Source organism: Diorhabda carinulata, chromosome 7 (genome assembly GCF_026250575.1).
Source record: "Diorhabda carinulata isolate Delta chromosome 7, icDioCari1.1, whole genome shotgun sequence".
NCBI classification, from domain to species: Eukaryota; Metazoa; Arthropoda; class Insecta; order Coleoptera; family Chrysomelidae; genus Diorhabda; species Diorhabda carinulata.
The window spans coordinates 25,057,480-25,077,064 of NC_079466.1; the positions used below are offsets into that span (position 1 = coordinate 25,057,480).

Genomic DNA, 19,585 nt, shown 5'->3' on the forward strand with positions numbered 1-19,585 from the left:
TCGTTTTAGTTTCAAGATGTTTCCGTTGATTTTTTATTTTGTTTCATTGTGAACGAGCGCGGCCTCCATTTTGAGCACAACTCCCTCCTTTCTTCTTCCTTTCTTCCCCTTTTTCCCTCCAATCTTCCTCCTTTCTTCTAAACCAAACGAAATCGTTTTAGTTTCAAAATGCTTTCGTTGATTTTTGTCTTTGTTTCATTGCGAACAAACGCGGCCTCCATTTTGAGCACAACTCCCTCCTTTCTTCTTCCTTTCTTCCCCTTTCTCCCTCCAATCTTCCTCCTTTCTTCTAAACCAAACGAAATCGTTTTAGTTTCAAGATGTTTCTGTTGATTTTTTATTTTGTTTCATTGTGAACGAGCGCGGCCTCCATTTTGAGCACAACTCCCTCCTTTCTTCTTCCTTTCTTCCCCTTTTTCCCTCCAATCTTCCTCCTTTCTTCTAAACCAAACGAAATCTTTTTAACTTCAAGATGCTTCCGTTGATTTTTGTTTTTGATATTGATATTATATTACTTTAAAATACAAAAAAAAAAATAATTTTAATATTAGTATCGATTGTACGAATCACCTGTCACTTTCAATTAGTTTGGTATATTCGAAAAAAAAATCGATATCGGTGACGAAATCAGAGTAGAACTTAAACTATTTTTAAATTACAACGACTACTAAATTATAGTATTAAATTACTTCAAGTTACTCGAATAATATCGATATTAACATATAAAAGAAGAAGAATACAATGGATTCTTCTTCTTTTAGTGATAATTATCGATTCGTCCTCTTCCAGGACCTCTTAGATACCTTCCACGTCTCTAAAATGCGATTCTAGAAGCACTATCTTGCATTTCGATAACTATAATTCACAAGGCGCTAAATCGGGTGAATACGCGGGTGGTTTTATCGAATGACGAACGATCTATCTGATTCCTTGTGACGAATTTGCTCTAAGATGTCTAAAAACATTGAAATTGAGTCTAGAATCGAAGAAATCGATTAATATCGTCTTCATATTAGACGTTCTTCAATTCGTTGCTTTTAGATTTGAGATCAGCGTCGAGTTCGTAACACCAGGACTCCCAATTGATGAAAAAACCTTTGGATCGCGTGGACTTTTCTATGGGATATACCGGAATTTGTTCGAAAACATCTGGAAAACCACGACAATTCGAGCTGTCGCAAAAAACGATTTTGAACAATCTAGAATTGGGTGTTGAACTTTAGTTCGAAATTCGCGAGTTCGACGTTTTTTTACACCTGAAGAAGCGGTTGATGATGATCTTCACCAATAATGGAAAAAAATGTTTCGATAGTTGGTTCAAATTCGTGTACAATCATTATTCATATAAACATTTATCTAATTGCCCTTGTATGTTAAAAAAAAGCGTTTAAAGATTTAGTTTTGTTTTTATTTTCAGGTTAAACGGTCTAGAGAAGATGGCGATTCTCCTACTGAAAAAGAAAGGTGAGTATTTTTATAAGAAAATCGTTTCAATTTATAAATTTAGTACTTTTATAAAAAATCATTTCAATTTATTAATTTGGTAGATACTTTTATAAAAAAAACGTTTTATTTCATAGAATTAGTACTTTTATAATCCATCGTTTCAATTTATAAATTTATCACTCTTATAATCCATCGTTTCAATTTATAAATTTATCACTTTCATAAAAAATCGTTTCAATTTATTTAGATACTAGATTTAGATACTTTTATAAAAAATCGTTTCAATTTATAAATTTATCACTCTTATAATCCATCGTTTCAATTTATAAATTTATCACTTTTATAAAAAATCGTTTCAATTTATAAATTTAGTAGATACTTTTATAAAAAAAATCGTTTTAGTTCATAAAATTAGTACTTTTATAATCCATCGTTTCAATTTATAAATTTATCACTTTTATAAAAAATCGTTTCAATTTATAAATTTAGTAGATACTTTTATAAAAAAATCGTTTCAATTTATAAATTTATCACTCTTATAATCCATCGTTTCAATTTATAAATTTATCACTTTTATAAAAAATCGTTTCAATTTATAAATTTAGTAGATACTTTTATAAAAAAATCGTTTCAATTTATAAATTTATCACTCTTATAATCCATCGTTTCAATTTATAAATTTATCACTTTTATAAAAAATCGTTTCAATTTATAAATTTAGTAGATACTTTTATAAAAAAATCGTTTCAATTTATAAATTTATCACTCTTATAATCCATCGTTTCAATTTATAAATTTATCACTTTTATAAAAAATCGTTTCAATTTATAAATTTAGTAGATACTTTTATAAAAAAAATCGTTTTAGTTCATAAAATTAGTACTTTTATAATCCATCGTTTCAATTTATAAATTTATCACTTTTATAAAAAATCGTTTCAATTTATAAATTTAGTAGATACTTTTATAAAAAAAAATCGTTTTAGTTCATAAAATTAGTACTTTTATAATCCATCGTTTCAATTTATAAATTTATCACTCTTATAATCCATCGTTTCAATTTATAAATTTATCACTTTTATAAAAAATCGTTTCAATTTATAAATTTAGTAGATACTTTTATAAAAAAATCGTTTCAATTTATAAATTTAGTAGATACTTTTATAAAAAAATCGTTTCAATTTATAAATTTATCACTCTTATAATCCATCGTTTCAATTTATAAATTTATCACTTTTATAAAAAATCGTTTCAATTTATAAATTTAGTAGATACTTTTATAAAAAAAATCGTTTTAGTTCATAAAATTAGTACTTTTATAATCCATCGTTTCAATTTATAAATTTATCACTTTTATAAAAAATCGTTTCAATTTATAAATTTAGTAGATACTTTTATAAAAAAAATCGTTTTAGTTCATAAAATTAGTACTTTTATAATCCATCGTTTCAATTTATAAATTTATCACTTTTATAAAAAATCGTTTCAATTTATAAATTTAGTAGATACTTTTATAAAAAAAATCGTTTTAGTTCATAAAATTAGTACTTTTATAATCCATCGTTTCAATTTATAAATTTATCACTCTTATAATCGATCGTTTCAATTTATAAATTTATCACTCTTATAAATAATCGTTTCAATTTATAAATTTAGTAGATACTTTTATAAAAAAATCGTTTCAATTTATAAATTTAGTAGATACTTTTATAAAAAAATCGTTTCAATTTATAAATTTATCACTCTTATAATCCGTCGTTTCAATTTATAAATTTATCACTTTTATAAAAAATCGTTTCAATTTATAAATTTAGTAGATACTTTTATAAAAAAAATCGTTTTAGTTCATAAAATTAGTACTTTTATAATCCATCGTTTCAATTTATAAATTTATCACTCTTATAAATAATCGTTTCAATTTATAAATTTATCACTTTTATAAAAAATCGTTTCAATTTATAAATTTAGTAGATACTTTTATAAAAAAATCGTTTGAATTTATAAATTTATCACTCTTATAATCCATCGTTTCAATTTATAAATTTATCACTTTTATAAAAAATCGTTTCAATTTATAAATTTAGTAGATACTTTTATAAAAAAATCGTTTCAATTTATAAATTTAGTAGATACTTTTATAAAAAAAATCGTTTTAGTTCATAAAATTAGTACTTTTATAATCCATTGTTTCAATTTATGAATTTATCACTCTTATAAATAATCGTTTCAATTTATAAATTTAGTAGATACTTTTATAAAAAAATCGTTTCAATTTATAAATTTAGTAGATACTTTTATAAAAAAAATCGTTTTAATTAATAAAATTAGTACTTTTATAAAAAAATCGTTTTAATTAATAAAATTAGTACTTTTATAATCCATTGTTTCAATTTATAAATTTATCACTCTTTTAATCCATCGTTTCAATTTATAAATTTAATACATGATTGTCTTTTTTTGAATATTTTAGACTTTTCGTATAACTTTTTCTCCTAAATTTTTCATGCTTTTCATGTTCTAGATGTTTTACTAGCTATTATATTCTTTATTTAAATATATACAGGGAAAATAATAAGTAATTTCCTTCGGATTATAATACAGATATTTCAAGTGTAACAGCCGTTTTTAAAAACATTTTGTTTACACGAAAAATATAATGGACTTAATGCCAAATTCTTTACGTCTCAGGTAGAAAATGTTGTAGTTGAAGATTTGATCTGATTTCGAAAATAATCTCAACGGATTATGTCAGATGTTCGGCCGAGTTGAAAAAACACTCCTTAAAAACCCGTATAATCTTTTGTAAAAATGTAAACGGCCTACAAATGAATGCCACAATAGATATACGAAAATGAGCAGTTGCACGCTTTCAATAAAACAAATTATCGTCGTCTTTTGAAAATTTTTCGTGCAGAAAATCATTCAGATCAAGTACCCACTCGACCTCCAAGTCACGAGGTCCCTAACGCACTTTACGAATCGAAAATTCAGTCAAGTGCAAATAAAACTTAAAATATCAAATAAAAATTAATAAAATTAAATCGAAATCGTCACTTTATTGATCGAAAATCTAATCTGGGAACAGAAAATAATCCAAAGGGGCTAAATCTGGCGTAAAGGGTGCGTGAAATGGCAATTCAAACTTAATTTTTGATGATGAAACACTCCTTGTCTTGATGAAACTTTCCTTGTCGTCTTGATGAAATACTCCTTGTCGTCTTGATGAAACACTCCTTGTCGTCTTGATGAAATACTCCTTGTCGTCTTGATGAAACTTTCCTTGTCGTCTTGATGAAACACTCCTTGTCGTCTTGATGAAACACTCCTTGTCGTCTTGATGAAATACTCCTTGTCGTCTTGATGAAACACTCCTTGTCGTCTTGATGAAATACTCCTTGTCGTCTTGATGAAACACTCCTTGTCGTCTTGATGAAACACTCCTTGTCGTCTTGATGAAATACTCCTTGTCGTCTTGATGAAACACTCCTTGTCGTCTTGATGAAACACTCCTTGTCGTCTTGATGAAATACTCCTTGTCGTCTTGATGAAATACTCCTTGTCGTCTTGATGAAACACTCCTTGTCGTCTTGATGAAATACTCCTTGTCGTCTTGATGAAACACTCCTTGTCGTCTTGATGAAATACTCCTTGTCGTCTTGATGAAATACTCCTTGTCGTCTTGATGAAACACTCCTTGTCGTCTTGATGAAATACTCCTTGTCGTCTTGATGAAACACTCCTTTTATTAATAACCTAGCTTGCAGAAGAAACGGTATTCACCTTTGGAGCCGATTCTCTCTTTTTAGTCCAACGTTTTTGGTTGTTTTTTCGCTTGGGATGTGAATCGATGGAACCGAGTTTCATCCACGGTTTTATTTCTTTGAAACACTCGATGGAACCGTCTTCGCGCAGTACCCATCCTGCACACAGCTTGGCCACCCAATTCTCCAGATTTAACTTTGTTTTTGGGGTGGATTAGTTATCGATTCAGCTGATTTTTGGTTTATTAAATCGAAATTTGATCCGCAGTCGATCTATTTTATTTAAACGTGATAATTTGATACAGGACGTCCCTCAAATAGAGAATGAATCAAATCAACGGTCTCGGTATTACATGGTATATTTTATGGTAGGAAAATTGTTGCGGGAAATTTGTTTTTGGTTTTTTCGGTACTAGAAACATCGAATATTGTTTAAAACGATGATATTTTCGTATTTTTCGAATATATTTCGATGGTTATTAGATAGTAGACTTCCTTTAGAATTAAGTATCGGTCGAGAGTCCCTTTAGTAGGTAGTTCTAAAGCAAATAAGACTTCCCGGCCCCCATCGAGGACGAAAATAAAGAGAGGGCCTTTTAATGTAAGAGCAAACATGTGGTTTTCAGCGTGATGTGCGTCTGTCAAATTACTGACTGAAATGTTATTTGAAAAAGAGTCTTTCAGACACAACGGGGCGGTAGAAAAATATGTTTTGCATCGATGGTCTTTTTGTAGTTCTAGGAATTTGGGCGTCTTTTGTAAATAAAAGGCTTCTGTTTAATCTATTGTGAAACAGTGGAAGGAATGTTGTTAAAAATCGATTTTAGAATCGCCGATTGATAATTTGGCGATCGAAAGATGAACGATAAACAAAAAATAATGAAATTAACGAAAAAATTCGAGATATAAAACACAAAAATACGAAAGTTTATGATAAAATTTAATAGATGCAGATGCTGATACAAACAAAATTGATGATGCTTAAGAAGAAAACGACGAAACGAAGTGATTGCAGTTGGGATTGTTTAGAAAGAACTAATTTTCGAAAAACGATGATCTAAACAGTGTTTTTTCTTTCCAAAACTAAAAATATCCAAACAAAACAATTTTATTTTAATTAAAAGAAGTTGGAAAGCAGTAATTCAAGTTTGGTGACTTACGACGAAGTTTAAAACAACCAAATTCCTCAGAAATTCATTATCGAACTTTCTCGAAATAATCGGCATTCAAAAAATTGTTAATAACCCCCCGGGGGGCCGCATTATCCATTAAAATCAAGCCTCTTTCTGGTTTCATCTTCAAAAATTCATACAAAGTCAAAATTTGGTGATACTTTGAAAAAGAAAACGATGAAACAAAGTGATTGCAGTTGGGATTGCTTAGAAAAGACTAATTTTCGAAAAACGATGATCTAAACAATGTTTTTTCGTTCCAAAACTAAAAATATCCAAAAAAAAACAATCTTTTTGAAGTAATAGAAGTTGGAAAGCAGTAATTCAAGTTTGGTGGCTTACGACGAAGTTTAAAACAACCAAATACCGAAGAAATTCATTATCGAACTTTCTTGAAATAATCGGCATTCAAAGAGGTGTTAATAACCCCCGGGGGGCCGCGTTATTCATTAAAATCAAGCCTCTTTCTGGATTCAAATTCAAAAATCCATACAAAGTCAAAATTTGGTGATACTTTGAAAAAGAAAACGATGAAACAAAGTGATTGCAGTTGGGATTGTTTAGAAAATAATTAATTTTAGCAGAATGTACGTAATATCGAAAGACATTACACCAGGGAAGGTCATATCAGTTAGAAAAAACCATGTTTGAAAGTCAGAAATGTCTTTTAGACGATAGATAGTGTCAAAAACTTACTGTTTAACCTAAAAAAGTTTATATTAATGTTTATTTATAAGATCAACTATAAAAATATGACAGCCGCGACGTCAAACTTCAGTTGTCAATTACGACCAACCGGAAATTCGATTTATACCGCCAAAATTCAAATTTAAACTTGCAGTTCATGCGAAAAATTAACAGTGAATTCAAATTAGAATTATTATAATGGTTTTTTAAACTTTTAACATGAATTTTGTGAGGTTATAAGCAAGGAATACGTCATATCAGTTAGAAAAAAACATGTTTGAAAGTCAGAAATGTCTTTTAGACGATAGAAAACATCAAAAACTTACTGTTTAACCTAAAAAAGTTTATTTTAATGTTTATTTATAAGATCAACTATAAAAATATGACAGTCGCGACGTCAAACTTCAGTTGTCAATTACGACCAACCGGAAATTCGATTTATACCGCCAAAATTCAAATTTAAACTTGCAGTTCATGCGAAAAATTAACAGTGAATTCAAATTTGAATTATTATAATGGTTTTTTAAACTTTTAACATGAAGTTTGTGAGGTTATAAGCAAGGAATACGTCATATCAGTTAGAAAAAAACATGTTTGAAAGTCAGAAATGTCTTTTAGACGATAGATAGTGTCAAAAACTTATTGCATGACCTAAAAATGTTAATTTTGGTTTAGTTGAAATTTTGGTTGTTTAAATGAAGAATAACGTTTATTTTTTCATCAGAATCCTCTTGAAATATCAACACGTCTCACACACAATCTTTGAATGTAATAAACAGACGAAACGTGCCTCTTCAATTTGCAAAATTACAAATACCTCAATAATTACATCACATACCACCCACCGGTTTCACGTATATTTTTGTCTCAAATCGAAATCGCTGAATGGATACTTAAACTTGGATCAGCTTAATGTCCGACAGCTGTACAACAATGTAGAAGCTTGTTGAGTCTACTATAGTTTATGCAGCTGCCTTTTGTTTTTTCCTTTTAAAAAAATTCCCAGATTAATTTTTACTTTAAGGACAACGAAATATTATAAAAATCTTAAATAGTACCTAGTAGCGATTTCGCTACAAAAAATCACGTTATACAAGTGAAACTTTTTATATTTCTTCTAGATAAACAATTTCAGCGGATTTTACATTATTTTTAACCAAAAAAACACTAAAACCCGATAATCTACGTAGCAGAACAATTCCATCCACCCTCGTATTATTCGTATGTTGGTAACCATTAAAAATATTTTCCTTAGTAAACTGATGATGTGTTTGACAAGTGACAAGTGACAAGTGACTAGTTATCGATATTACCGATATTTTAACCATTCATTTTGATTGAAAACGCGTCGAACCTGAAATAAAGCGAAAAAAAATTCATAACCTAAGAATTTCTGAGAAAGACTAATCAAAATGCATTATTGGTATCGGAAGAATTTCTAATCGGAAACAATTTTACAACTCGGGGGGTTAATATCACGACAGAAATGGGCTACGTTGGACCTGGTGCTCGGAGTGAACGATATCTACTGGAATCCCATGGAAATTCGTAGTGAAAATGTCCAACTGTATTAATCTTGGAGGTTTTCCAGATTGATGAGCACGGAAATCATGCCAGCGATAACTTGCGAGGTACCTGGTGCCCGGGTGACTGAATTACACGTCGTCGCCTAGAGTTCCTTGGAAATTCGTTATTAAATTGTCCAGGTTATGCAGTAATTGATTAAAAAATAACATTAAAATAAACTTTTTTGGGTTATGCGGTAAGTTTTTAACACTATCTATCGTCTAAAAGACATTTCCGTGTTTTTCTAACTGACATGACGTATTCCGTGCTTATAACCTCACAAAATTAATGTTAAAAGTTGACAAACCATTATAATGGCGGTATAAATCGAATTTCGGGTTAGTCGTAATTGACAACTGAAGTTTGAGATCGCGGCTGTCATATTTTTATAGTTAATCTTATAAATAAAGTTTGTAAGCGTACGAAATTTCAACTAAATCAAAAATAACGTTAAAATAAACTTTTTTAGGTTAAGCAGTAAGTTTTTGATGTTTTCTATCGTCTAAAAGACATTTCTGACTTTCAAACGTGGTTTTTTCTAACTCATATGACGTATTCCTAGCTTATAACCTCACAAAATTCATGTTAAAAGTTGAAAAACTATTATAATAATTCTAATTTGAATTCACTGTTAATTTTTCGCATGAACTACAAGTTTAAATTTGAATTTTGGCGCTATAAATCCAATTTCCGGTTGGTCGTAATTGACAACTGAAGTTTGAGATCGCGGCTGTCATATTTTTATAGTTAATCTTATAAATAAAGTTTGTAAGCGTACGAAATTTCAACTAAATCAAAAATAACGTTAAAATAAACTTTTTTAGGTTAAGCAGTAAGTTTTTGATGTTTTCTATCGTCTAAAAGACATTTCTGACTTTCAAACGTGGTTTTTTCTAACTCATATGACGTATTCCTAGCTTATAACCTCACAAAATTCATGTTAAAAGTTGAAAAACTATTATAATAATTCTAATTTGAATTCACTGTTAATTTTTCGCATGAACTACAAGTTTAAATTTGAATTTTGGCGCTATAAATCCAATTTCCGGTTGGTCGTAATTGACAACTGAAGTTTGACGTCGCGGTTGTCATATTTTTATAGTTAATCTTATAAATAAACATTAAAATAAACTTTTTTAGGTTAAACAGTAAGTTTTTGACACTATCTATCGTCTAAAAGACATTTCTGACTTTCAAACATGGTTTTTTCTAACTCATATGACGTATATCTTGCTTATAACCTCACAAACTTCATGTTAAAAGTTGAAAAACTATTATAATAATTCTAATTTGAATTCACTGTTAATTTTTCGCATGAACTACAAGTTTAAATTTGAATTTTGGCGCTATAAATCCAATTTCCGGTTGGTCGTAATTGACAACTGAAGTTTGACGTCGCGGCTGTCATATTTTTATAGTTAATCTTATAAATAAACATTAAAATAAACTTTTTTAGGTTAAACAGTAAGTTTTTGACACTATCTATCGTCTAAAAGACATTTCTGACTTTCAAACGTGGTTTTTTCTAACTCATATGACGTATATCTTGCTTATAACCTCACAAAATTCATGTTAAAAGTTTAAAAAACCATTATAATAATTCAAATTTGAATTCACTGTTAATTTTTCGCATGAACTGCAAGTTTAAATTTGAATTTTGGCGGTATAAATCCAATTTCCGGTTGGTCGTAATTGACAACTGAAGTTTGACGTCGCGGCTGTCATATTTTTATAGTTAATCTTATAAATAAACATTAATATAAACTTTTTTAGGTTAAACAGTAAGTTTTTGACACTATCTATCGTCTAAAAGACATTTCTGACTTTCAAACATGTTTTTTTCTAACTGATATGACGTATATCTTGCTTATAACCTCACAAAATTCATGTTAAAAGTTGAAAAACTATTATAATAATTCTAATTTGAATTCACTGTTAATTTTTCGCATGAACTACAAGTTTAAATTTGAATTTTGGCGCTATAAATCCAATTTCCGGTTGGTCGTAATTGACAACTGAAGTTTGACGTCGCGGCTGTCATATTTTTATAGTTAATCTTATAAATAAACATTAAAATAAACTTTTATAGGTTAAACAGTAAGTTTTTGACACTATCTATCGTCTAAAAGACATTTCTGACTTTCAAACATGGTTTTTTCTAACTGATATGACGTATATCTTGCTTATAACCTCACAAAATTCATGTTAAAAGTTGAAAAACTATTATAATAATTCTAATTTGAATTCACTGTTAATTTTTCGCATGAACTACAAGTTTAAATTTGAATTTTGGCGCTATAAATCCAATTTCCGGTTGGTCGTAATTGACAACTGAAGTTTGACGTCGCGGCTGTCATATTTTTATAGTTAATCTTATAAATAAACATTAAAATAAACTTTTTTAGGTTAAACAGTAAGTTTTTGACACTATCTATCGTCTAAAAGACATTTCTGACTTTCAAACGTGGCTTTTTCTAACTGATATGACGTATATCTTGCTTATAACCTCACAAAATTCATGTTAAAAGTTGAAAAACTATTATAATAATTCTAATTTGAATTCACTGTTAATTTTTCGCATGAACTACAAGTTTAAATTTGAATTTTGGCGCTATAAATCCAATTTCCGGTTGGTCGTAATTGACAACTGAAGTTTGACGTCGCGGCTGTCATATTTTTATAGTTGATCTTATAAATAAACATTAAAATAAACTTTTTTAGGTTAATCAGTAAGTTTTTGACACTATCTATCGTCTAAAAGACATTTCTGACTTTCAAACATGGTTTTTTCTAACTGATATGACGTATATCTTGCTTATAACCTCACAAAATTCATGTTAAAAGTTTAAAAACCATTATAATAATTCTAATTTGAATTCACTGTTAATTTTTCGCATGAACTACAAGTTTAAATTTGAATTTTGGCGCTATAAATCCAATTTCCGGTTGGTCGTAATTGACAACTGAAGTTTGACGTCGCGGCTGTCATATTTTTATAGTTGATCTTATAAATAAACATTAAAATAAACTTTTTTAGGTTAAACAGTAAGTTTTTGACACTATCTATCGTCTAAAAGACATTTCTGACTTTCAAACGTGGTTTTTTCTAACTCATATGACGTATATCTTGCTTATAACCTCACAAACTTCATGTTAAAAGTTTAAAAACCATTATAATAATTCTAATTTGAATTCACTGTTAATTTTTCGCATAAACTACAAGTTTAAATTTGAATTTTGGCGGTATACATCGAATTTCCGCTTGGTCGTAATTGACAACTGAAGTTTGACGTCGCGGTTGTCATATTTTTATAGTTAATCTTATAAATAAACATTGAAATGAACTTTTTTAGGTTAAACAGTAAGTTTTTGACATTTTCTATCGTCTAAAAGACATTTCCGACTTTCCTCACAAAATTAATGTTAAAAGTTTTAATCCTGGAGGTATTTCAGATTGCTGAGCACGAAAATCATGACAAAAATATATACGAGGTTCAATTTCTCTAAGAAACTACGTCAATTTCATCTTTTTTAACCAAAATACACTAATTTCCAACAACAAATCAATTTTTTCCACGTTACAATTCCGTTTTTCCATTTTCGTCGACTTCTATGTCATTTCCTTCGTCTGCAGTGTCTTCGTCGGGATATTTTCTTAAAAAACACAAAAGCATTTAGTCCAAATTTCGATTTTTCAACTCTACATAAGGATTTGTCAGTTTTTTTCATCGTCTCCATTACATCCAACAGTAAACTGATATTTCCACTATTTTTTCCTAAACCAAAAACGTCGCGGCGAAGCCTTCGAAATGATTTACAGGTGACAAAAAAAAACTAAAACCGAGATAAAGACCTACAAATTTCTGTCCCTTCCCGTTTAATAAGTTCGGTGTCAAATTCACCCCTTCACCGAATATTCCTCACCAATTCCATTTTAAATAATTAAATTTAATCACTTCCTTTTATTAAATTTATCGCAATACTCATATTTCCATAAAACTACCCCTGTAGACTTCGGGGTGTCACATATACTACAACCCAAAGTATATTTCTTCGAATTTACCGCTTCCTGGTGCAGCACTTTCGAAAATTACCACCAGGTGTTGTTGTTTAAACAAAAATGTAACTAGCGCCATCTCTAGGTTAGAATTGGTAGTTAAGAAACTGTTTTCGTAGTGTATGATTATTGTTTGTGTTGAAAGCGTCTAATTTTGTTTTTTCTATTTCGATTCCGGGGTTTATTTAAGCGGTTGTTAACCAGGTGGATGTTTTAAGTCGTGTTTTTGATTGTCGTTTGTTTTTTTTTCTTTTTTCTGTAGGATTTGAACGACGCGAACGATTTGGGTTCTGGCAAATTTCGAAAATAGATTAAAATATTATATTTCGTGAGAAAACCGAATCGTATATAAAAATTTCGTGTTTCTAACCCTTTTTTGGGATAAAGGAATTTGAGTACTTGAAAAGGGTGGGAAAAAACAGGTTATCGAAAGGGTTGCGTTAAGAAAAAAATCGAAAATTGTATAAAATATGTTTTAACCTTTATGGATTGTTTTGGAAATGGATTTATATGTAAAAAAGGGATTGAAATTGATTATTTTTGTTAGAAAGGGTTAACTAGAGGGTAAAGGGTTCGGTTTTTGGTGTAGAAACGGTTTTATTGACAATAAATTTAATAATAATAGAATCATGAGAAAAAAATTAAACTGCGGTACTTCGAACTTGACAAATATTCATCGTGGTACATTTTATAGACGGAAAAAGAAAAAATCTGACACATAATGTGCCTGCATATCTTCAAATCTTCATTATCTTTTTTATATTTAGTTTTAAACTCAATGGGTGTTCCCCGTTTCATCATATAATATATATAAGGGACTATAGGGGGTGTCTTTTATAAATTTCCATCATTCGAATGTGTTAAATCGTATATCGAACTACTGCAAAAAAGGCAATTCGTCAATAATAGAAAAATAAGTTGATATCAATCTTGAACAGATGAATTTTCCCAAAAAAATTCAAATTTCTATGATTTCTATGAAAGATCCGATGAGGCAATCATAATAAAAATCTTGCGAGGCAATCATAATCCAAGTTAAACTTGATCAAGGACGTAATTACTGATCTGCGTTACATCCTCATCAAATTTTCGACAAATTATCCTGTTTTATACCTTAATAAGGTCCTTATTTGTCCTTTTGTAAATAATTTTTGCTTTTTTGAACCTCTCGATCCCATACAAACCAATAATATGCCGGGAAATCGTGATTAAAACAGTCCGAGGCAATCCTGATGAAAATCATGTATAATAATCCTGATTAGATTGATATAAAGTAATCCTGATAAGGATCTCACGAGGCAATCATAATAAAAATCTTGCGAGGCAATCATAATCCAAGTTAAACTTGATCAAGGACGTAATTACTAATCTGCGTTACATCCTAATCAAAATTTCGATAAATTATCCTGTTTTATACCTTAATAAGGTCCTTATTTGTCCTTTTGTAAATAATTTTTGCTTTTTTGAACCTCTCGATCCCATACAAACCAATAATATGCCGGGAAATCGTGATTAAAACAGTCCGAGGCAATCCTGATGAAAATCATGTATAATAATCCTGATTAGACTGATATAAAGTAATCCTGATAAGGATCTCACGAGGCAATCATAATAAAAATCTTGCGAGGCAATCATAATCCAAGTTAAACTTGATCAAGGACGTAATTACTGATCTGCGTTACATCCTCATCAAATTTTCGACAAATTATCCTGTTTTATACCTTAATAAGGTCCTTATTTGTCCTTTTTTAAATAATTTTTGCTTTTTTGAACCCCTCGATCCCATACAAACCAATAATATGCCGGGAAATCGTGATTAAAACAGTCCGAGGCAATCCTGATGAAAATCATGTATAATAATCCTGATTAGACTGATATAAAGTAATCCTGATAAGGATCTCACGAGGCAATCATAATAAAAATCTTGCGAGGCAATCATAATCCAAGTTAAACTTGATCAAGGACGTAATTACTGATCTGGGTTACATCCTAATCAAAATTTCGACAAATTATCCTGTTTTATACCTTAATAAGGTCCTTATTTGTCCTTTCTTAGATAATTTTTGCTTTTTTGAAACCCTCGATCCCATACAAACCAATAATATGCCGGGAAATCGTGATTAAATCAGTCCGAGGCAATCCTGATGAAAATCATGTATAATAATCCTGATTAGACTGATATAAAGTAATCCTGATAAGGATCTCACGAGGCAATCATAATAAAAATCTTGCGAGGCAATCATAATCCAAGTTAAACTTGATCAAGGACGTAATTACTGATCTGCGTTACATCCTCATCAAATTTTCGACAAATTATCCTGTTTTATACCTTAATAAGGTCCTTATTTGTCCTTTTTTAAATAATTTTTGCTTTTTTGAACCCCTCGATCCCATACAAACCAATAATATGCCGGGAAATCGTGATTAAAACAGTCCGAGGCAATCCTGATGAAAATCATGTATAATAATCCTGATTAGACTGATATAAAGTAATCCTGATAAGGATCTCACGAGGCAATCATAATAAAAATCTTGCGAGGCAATCATAATCCAAGTTAAACTTGATCAAGGACGTAATTACTGATCTGGGTTACATCCTAATCAAAATTTCGACAAATTATCCTGTTTTATACCTTAATAAGGTCCTTATTTGTCCTTTCTTAGATAATTTTTGCTTTTTTGAAACCCTCGATCCCATACAAACCAATAATATGCCGGGAAATCGTGATTAAATCAGTCCGAGGCAATCCTGATGAAAATCATGTATAATAATCCTGATTAGACTGATATAAAGTAATCCTGATAAGGATCTCACGAGGCAATCATAATAAAAATCTTGCGAGGCAATCATAATCCAAGTTAAACTTGATCAAGGACGTAATTACTGATCTGCGTTACATCCTCATCAAATTTTCGACAAATTATCCTGTTTTATACCTTAATAAGGTCCTTATTTGTCCTTTTTTAAATAATTTTTGCTTTTTTGAACCCCTCGATCCCATACAAACCAATAATATGCCGGGAAATCGTGATTAAAACAGTCCGAGGCAATCCTGATGAAAATCATGTATAATAATCCTGATTAGATTGATATAAAGTAATCCTGATAAGGATCTCACGAGGCAATCATAATAAAAATCTTGCGAGGCAATCATAATCCAAGTTAAACTTGATCAAGGACGTAATTACTGATCTGCGTTACATCCTCATCAAATTTTCGACAAATTATCCTGTTTTATACCTTAATAAGGTCCTTATTTGTCCTTTTTTAAATAATTTTTGCTTTTTTGAACCTCTCGATCCCATACAAACCAATAATATGCTAGGGAATCGTGATTAAAACAGTCCGAGGCAATCCTGATGAAAATCATGTATAATAATCCTGATTAGATTGATATAAAGTAATCCTGATAAGGATCTCACGAGGCAATCATAATAAAAATCTTGCGAGGCAATCATAATCCAAGTTAAACTTGATCAAGGACGTAATTACTGATCTGCGTTACATCCTCATCAAATTTTCGACAAATTATCCTGTTTTATACCTTAATAAGGTCCTTATTTGTCCTTTTTTAAATAATTTTTGCTTTTTTGAACCTCTCGATACCATACAAACCAATAATATGCTAGGGAATCGTGATTAAAACAGTCCGAGGCAATCCTGATGAAAATCATGTATAATAATCCTGATTAGACTGATATAAAGTAATCCTGATAAGGATCTCACGAGGCAATCATAATAAAAATCTTGCGAGGCAATCATAATCCAAGTTAAACTTGATCAAGGACGTAATTACTGATCTGGGTTACATCCTAATCAAAATTTCGACAAATTATCCTGTTTTATACCTTAATAAGGTCCTTATTTGTCCTTTCTTAGATAATTTTTGCTTTTTTGAAACCCTCGATCCCATACAAACCAATAATATGCCGGGAAATCGTGATTAAATCAGTCCGAGGCAATCCTGATGAAAATCATGTATAATAATCCTGATTAGACTGATATAAAGTAATCCTGATAAGGATCTCACGAGGCAATCATAATAAAAATCTTGCGAGGCAATCATAATCCAAGTTAAACTTGATCAAGGACGTAATTACTGATCTGCGTTACATCCTCATCAAATTTTCGACAAATTATCCTGTTTTATACCTTAATAAGGTCCTTATTTGTCCTTTTTTAAATAATTTTTGCTTTTTTGAACCCCTCGATCCCATACAAACCAATAATATGCCGGGAAATCGTGATTAAAACAGTCCGAGGCAATCCTGATGAAAATCATGTATAATAATCCTGATTAGATTGATATAAAGTAATCCTGATAAGGATCTCACGAGGCAATCATAATAAAAATCTTGCGAGGCAATCATAATCCAAGTTAAACTTGATCAAGGACGTAATTACTGATCTGCGTTACATCCTCATCAAATTTTCGACAAATTATCCTGTTTTATACCTTAATAAGGTCCTTATTTGTCCTTTTTTAAATAATTTTTGCTTTTTTGAACCTCTCGATCCCATACAAACCAATAATATGCTAGGGAATCGTGATTAAAACAGTCCGAGGCAATCCTGATGAAAATCATGTATAATAATCCTGATTAGATTGATATAAAGTAATCCTGATAAGGATCTCACGAGGCAATCATAATAAAAATCTTGCGAGGCAATCATAATCCAAGTTAAACTTGATCAAGGACGTAATTACTGATCTGCGTTACATCCTCATCAAATTTTCGACAAATTATCCTGTTTTATACCTTAATAAGGTCCTTATTTGTCCTTTTTTAAATAATTTTTGCTTTTTTGAACCTCTCGATACCATACAAACCAATAATATGCTAGGGAATCGTGATTAAAACAGTCCGAGGCAATCCTGATGAAAATCATGTATAATAATCCTGATTAGACTGATATAAAGTAATCCTGATAAGGATCTCACGAGGCAATCATAATAAAAATCTTGCGAGGCAATCATAATCCAAGTTAAACTTGATCAAGGACGTAATTACTGATCTGGGTTACATCCTAATCAAAATTTCGACAAATTATCCTGTTTTATACCTTAATAAGGTCCTTATTTGTCCTTTCTTAGATAATTTTTGCTTTTTTGAAACCCTCGATCCCATACAAACCAATAATATGCCGGGAAATCGTGATTAAATCAGTCCGAGGCAATCCTGATGAAAATCATGTATAATAATCCTGATTAGACTGATATAAAGTAATCCTGATAAGGATCTCACGAGGCAATCATAATAAAAATCTTGCGAGGCAATCATAATCCAAGTTAAACTTGATCAAGGACGTAATTACTGATCTGCGTTACATCCTCATCAAATTTTCGACAAATTATCCTGTTTTATACCTTAATAAGGTCCTTATTTGTCCTTTTTTAAATAATTTTTGCTTTTTTGAACCCCTCGATCCCATACAAACCAATAATATGCCGGGAAATCGTGATTAAAACAGTCCGAGGCAATCCTGATGAAAATCATGTATAATAATCCTGATTAGATTGATATAAAGTAATCCTGATAAGGATCTCACGAGGCAATCATAATAAAAATCTTGCGAGGCAATCATAATCCAAGTTAAACTTGATCAAGGACGTAATTACTGATCTGCGTTACATCCTCATCAAATTTTCGACAAATTATCCTGTTTTATACCTTAATAAGGTCCTTATTTGTCCTTTTTTAAATAATTTTTGCTTTTTTGAACCTCTCGATCCCATACAAACCAATAATATGCTAGGGAATCGTGATTAAAACAGTCCGAGGCAATCCTGATGAAAATCATGTATAATAATCCTGATTAGATTGATATAAAGTAATCCTGATAAGGATCTCACGAGGCAATCATAATAAAAATCTTGCGAGGCAATCATAATCCAAGTTAAACTTGATCAAGGACGTAATTACTGATCTGCGTTACATCCTCATCAAATTTTCGACAAATTATCCTGTTTTATACCTTAATAAGGTCCTTATTTGTCCTTTTTTAAATAATTTTTGCTTTTTTGAACCTCTCGATACCATACAAACCAATAATATGCTAGGGAATCGTGATTAAAACAGTCCGAGGCAATCCTGATGAAAATCATGTATAATAATCCTGATTAGACTGATATAAAGTAATCCTGATAAGGATCTCACGAGGCAATCATAATAAAAATCTTGCGAGGCAATCATAATCCAAGTTAAACTTGATCAAGGACGTAATTACTGATCTGCGTTACATCCTCATCAAATTTTCGACAAATTATCCTGTTTTATACCTTAATAAGGTCCTTATTTGTCCTTTTTTAAATAATTTTTGCTTTTTTGAACCCCTCGATCCCATACAAACCAATAATATGCCGGGAAATCGTGATTAAAACAGTCCGAGGCAATCCTGATGAAAATCATGTATAATAATCCTGATTAGATTGATATAAAGTAATCCTGATAAGGATCTCACGAGGCAATCATAATAAAAATCTTGCGAGGCAATCATAATCCAAGTTAAACTTGATCAAGGACGTAATTACTGATCTGCGTTACATCCTCATCAAATTTTCGACAAATTATCCTGTTTTATACCTTAATAAGGTCCTTATTTGTCCTTTTTTAAATAATTTTTGCTTTTTTGAACCTCTCGATCCCATACAAACCAATAATATGCTAGGGAATCGTGATTAAAACAGTCCGAGGCAATCCTGATGAAAATCATGTATAATAATCCTGATTAGATTGATATAAAGTAATCCTGATAAGGATCTCACGAGGCAATCATAATAAAAATCTTGCGAGGCAATCATAATCCAAGTTAAACTTGATCAAGGACGTAATTACTGATCTGCGTTACATCCTCATCAAATTTTCGACAAATTATCCTGTTTTATACCTTAATAA

At 30.3% G+C, this 19,585-nt stretch overlaps 1 protein-coding gene across 1 annotated transcript in view; it reads left to right on the plus strand.

Annotated features, from left to right (window-relative positions):
- Positions 1–19,585, plus strand: part of LOC130896619 (eyes absent homolog 2) — a 38,379-nt gene that overhangs the window by 1,986 nt on the left and 16,808 nt on the right. Inside the window, exon 2 of the mRNA XM_057804820.1 lies at positions 1,418–1,464. Coding sequence (XP_057660803.1) covers positions 1,418–1,464 — 47 coding nt within the window. The remainder of the gene's footprint in view (positions 1–1,417; positions 1,465–19,585) is intronic.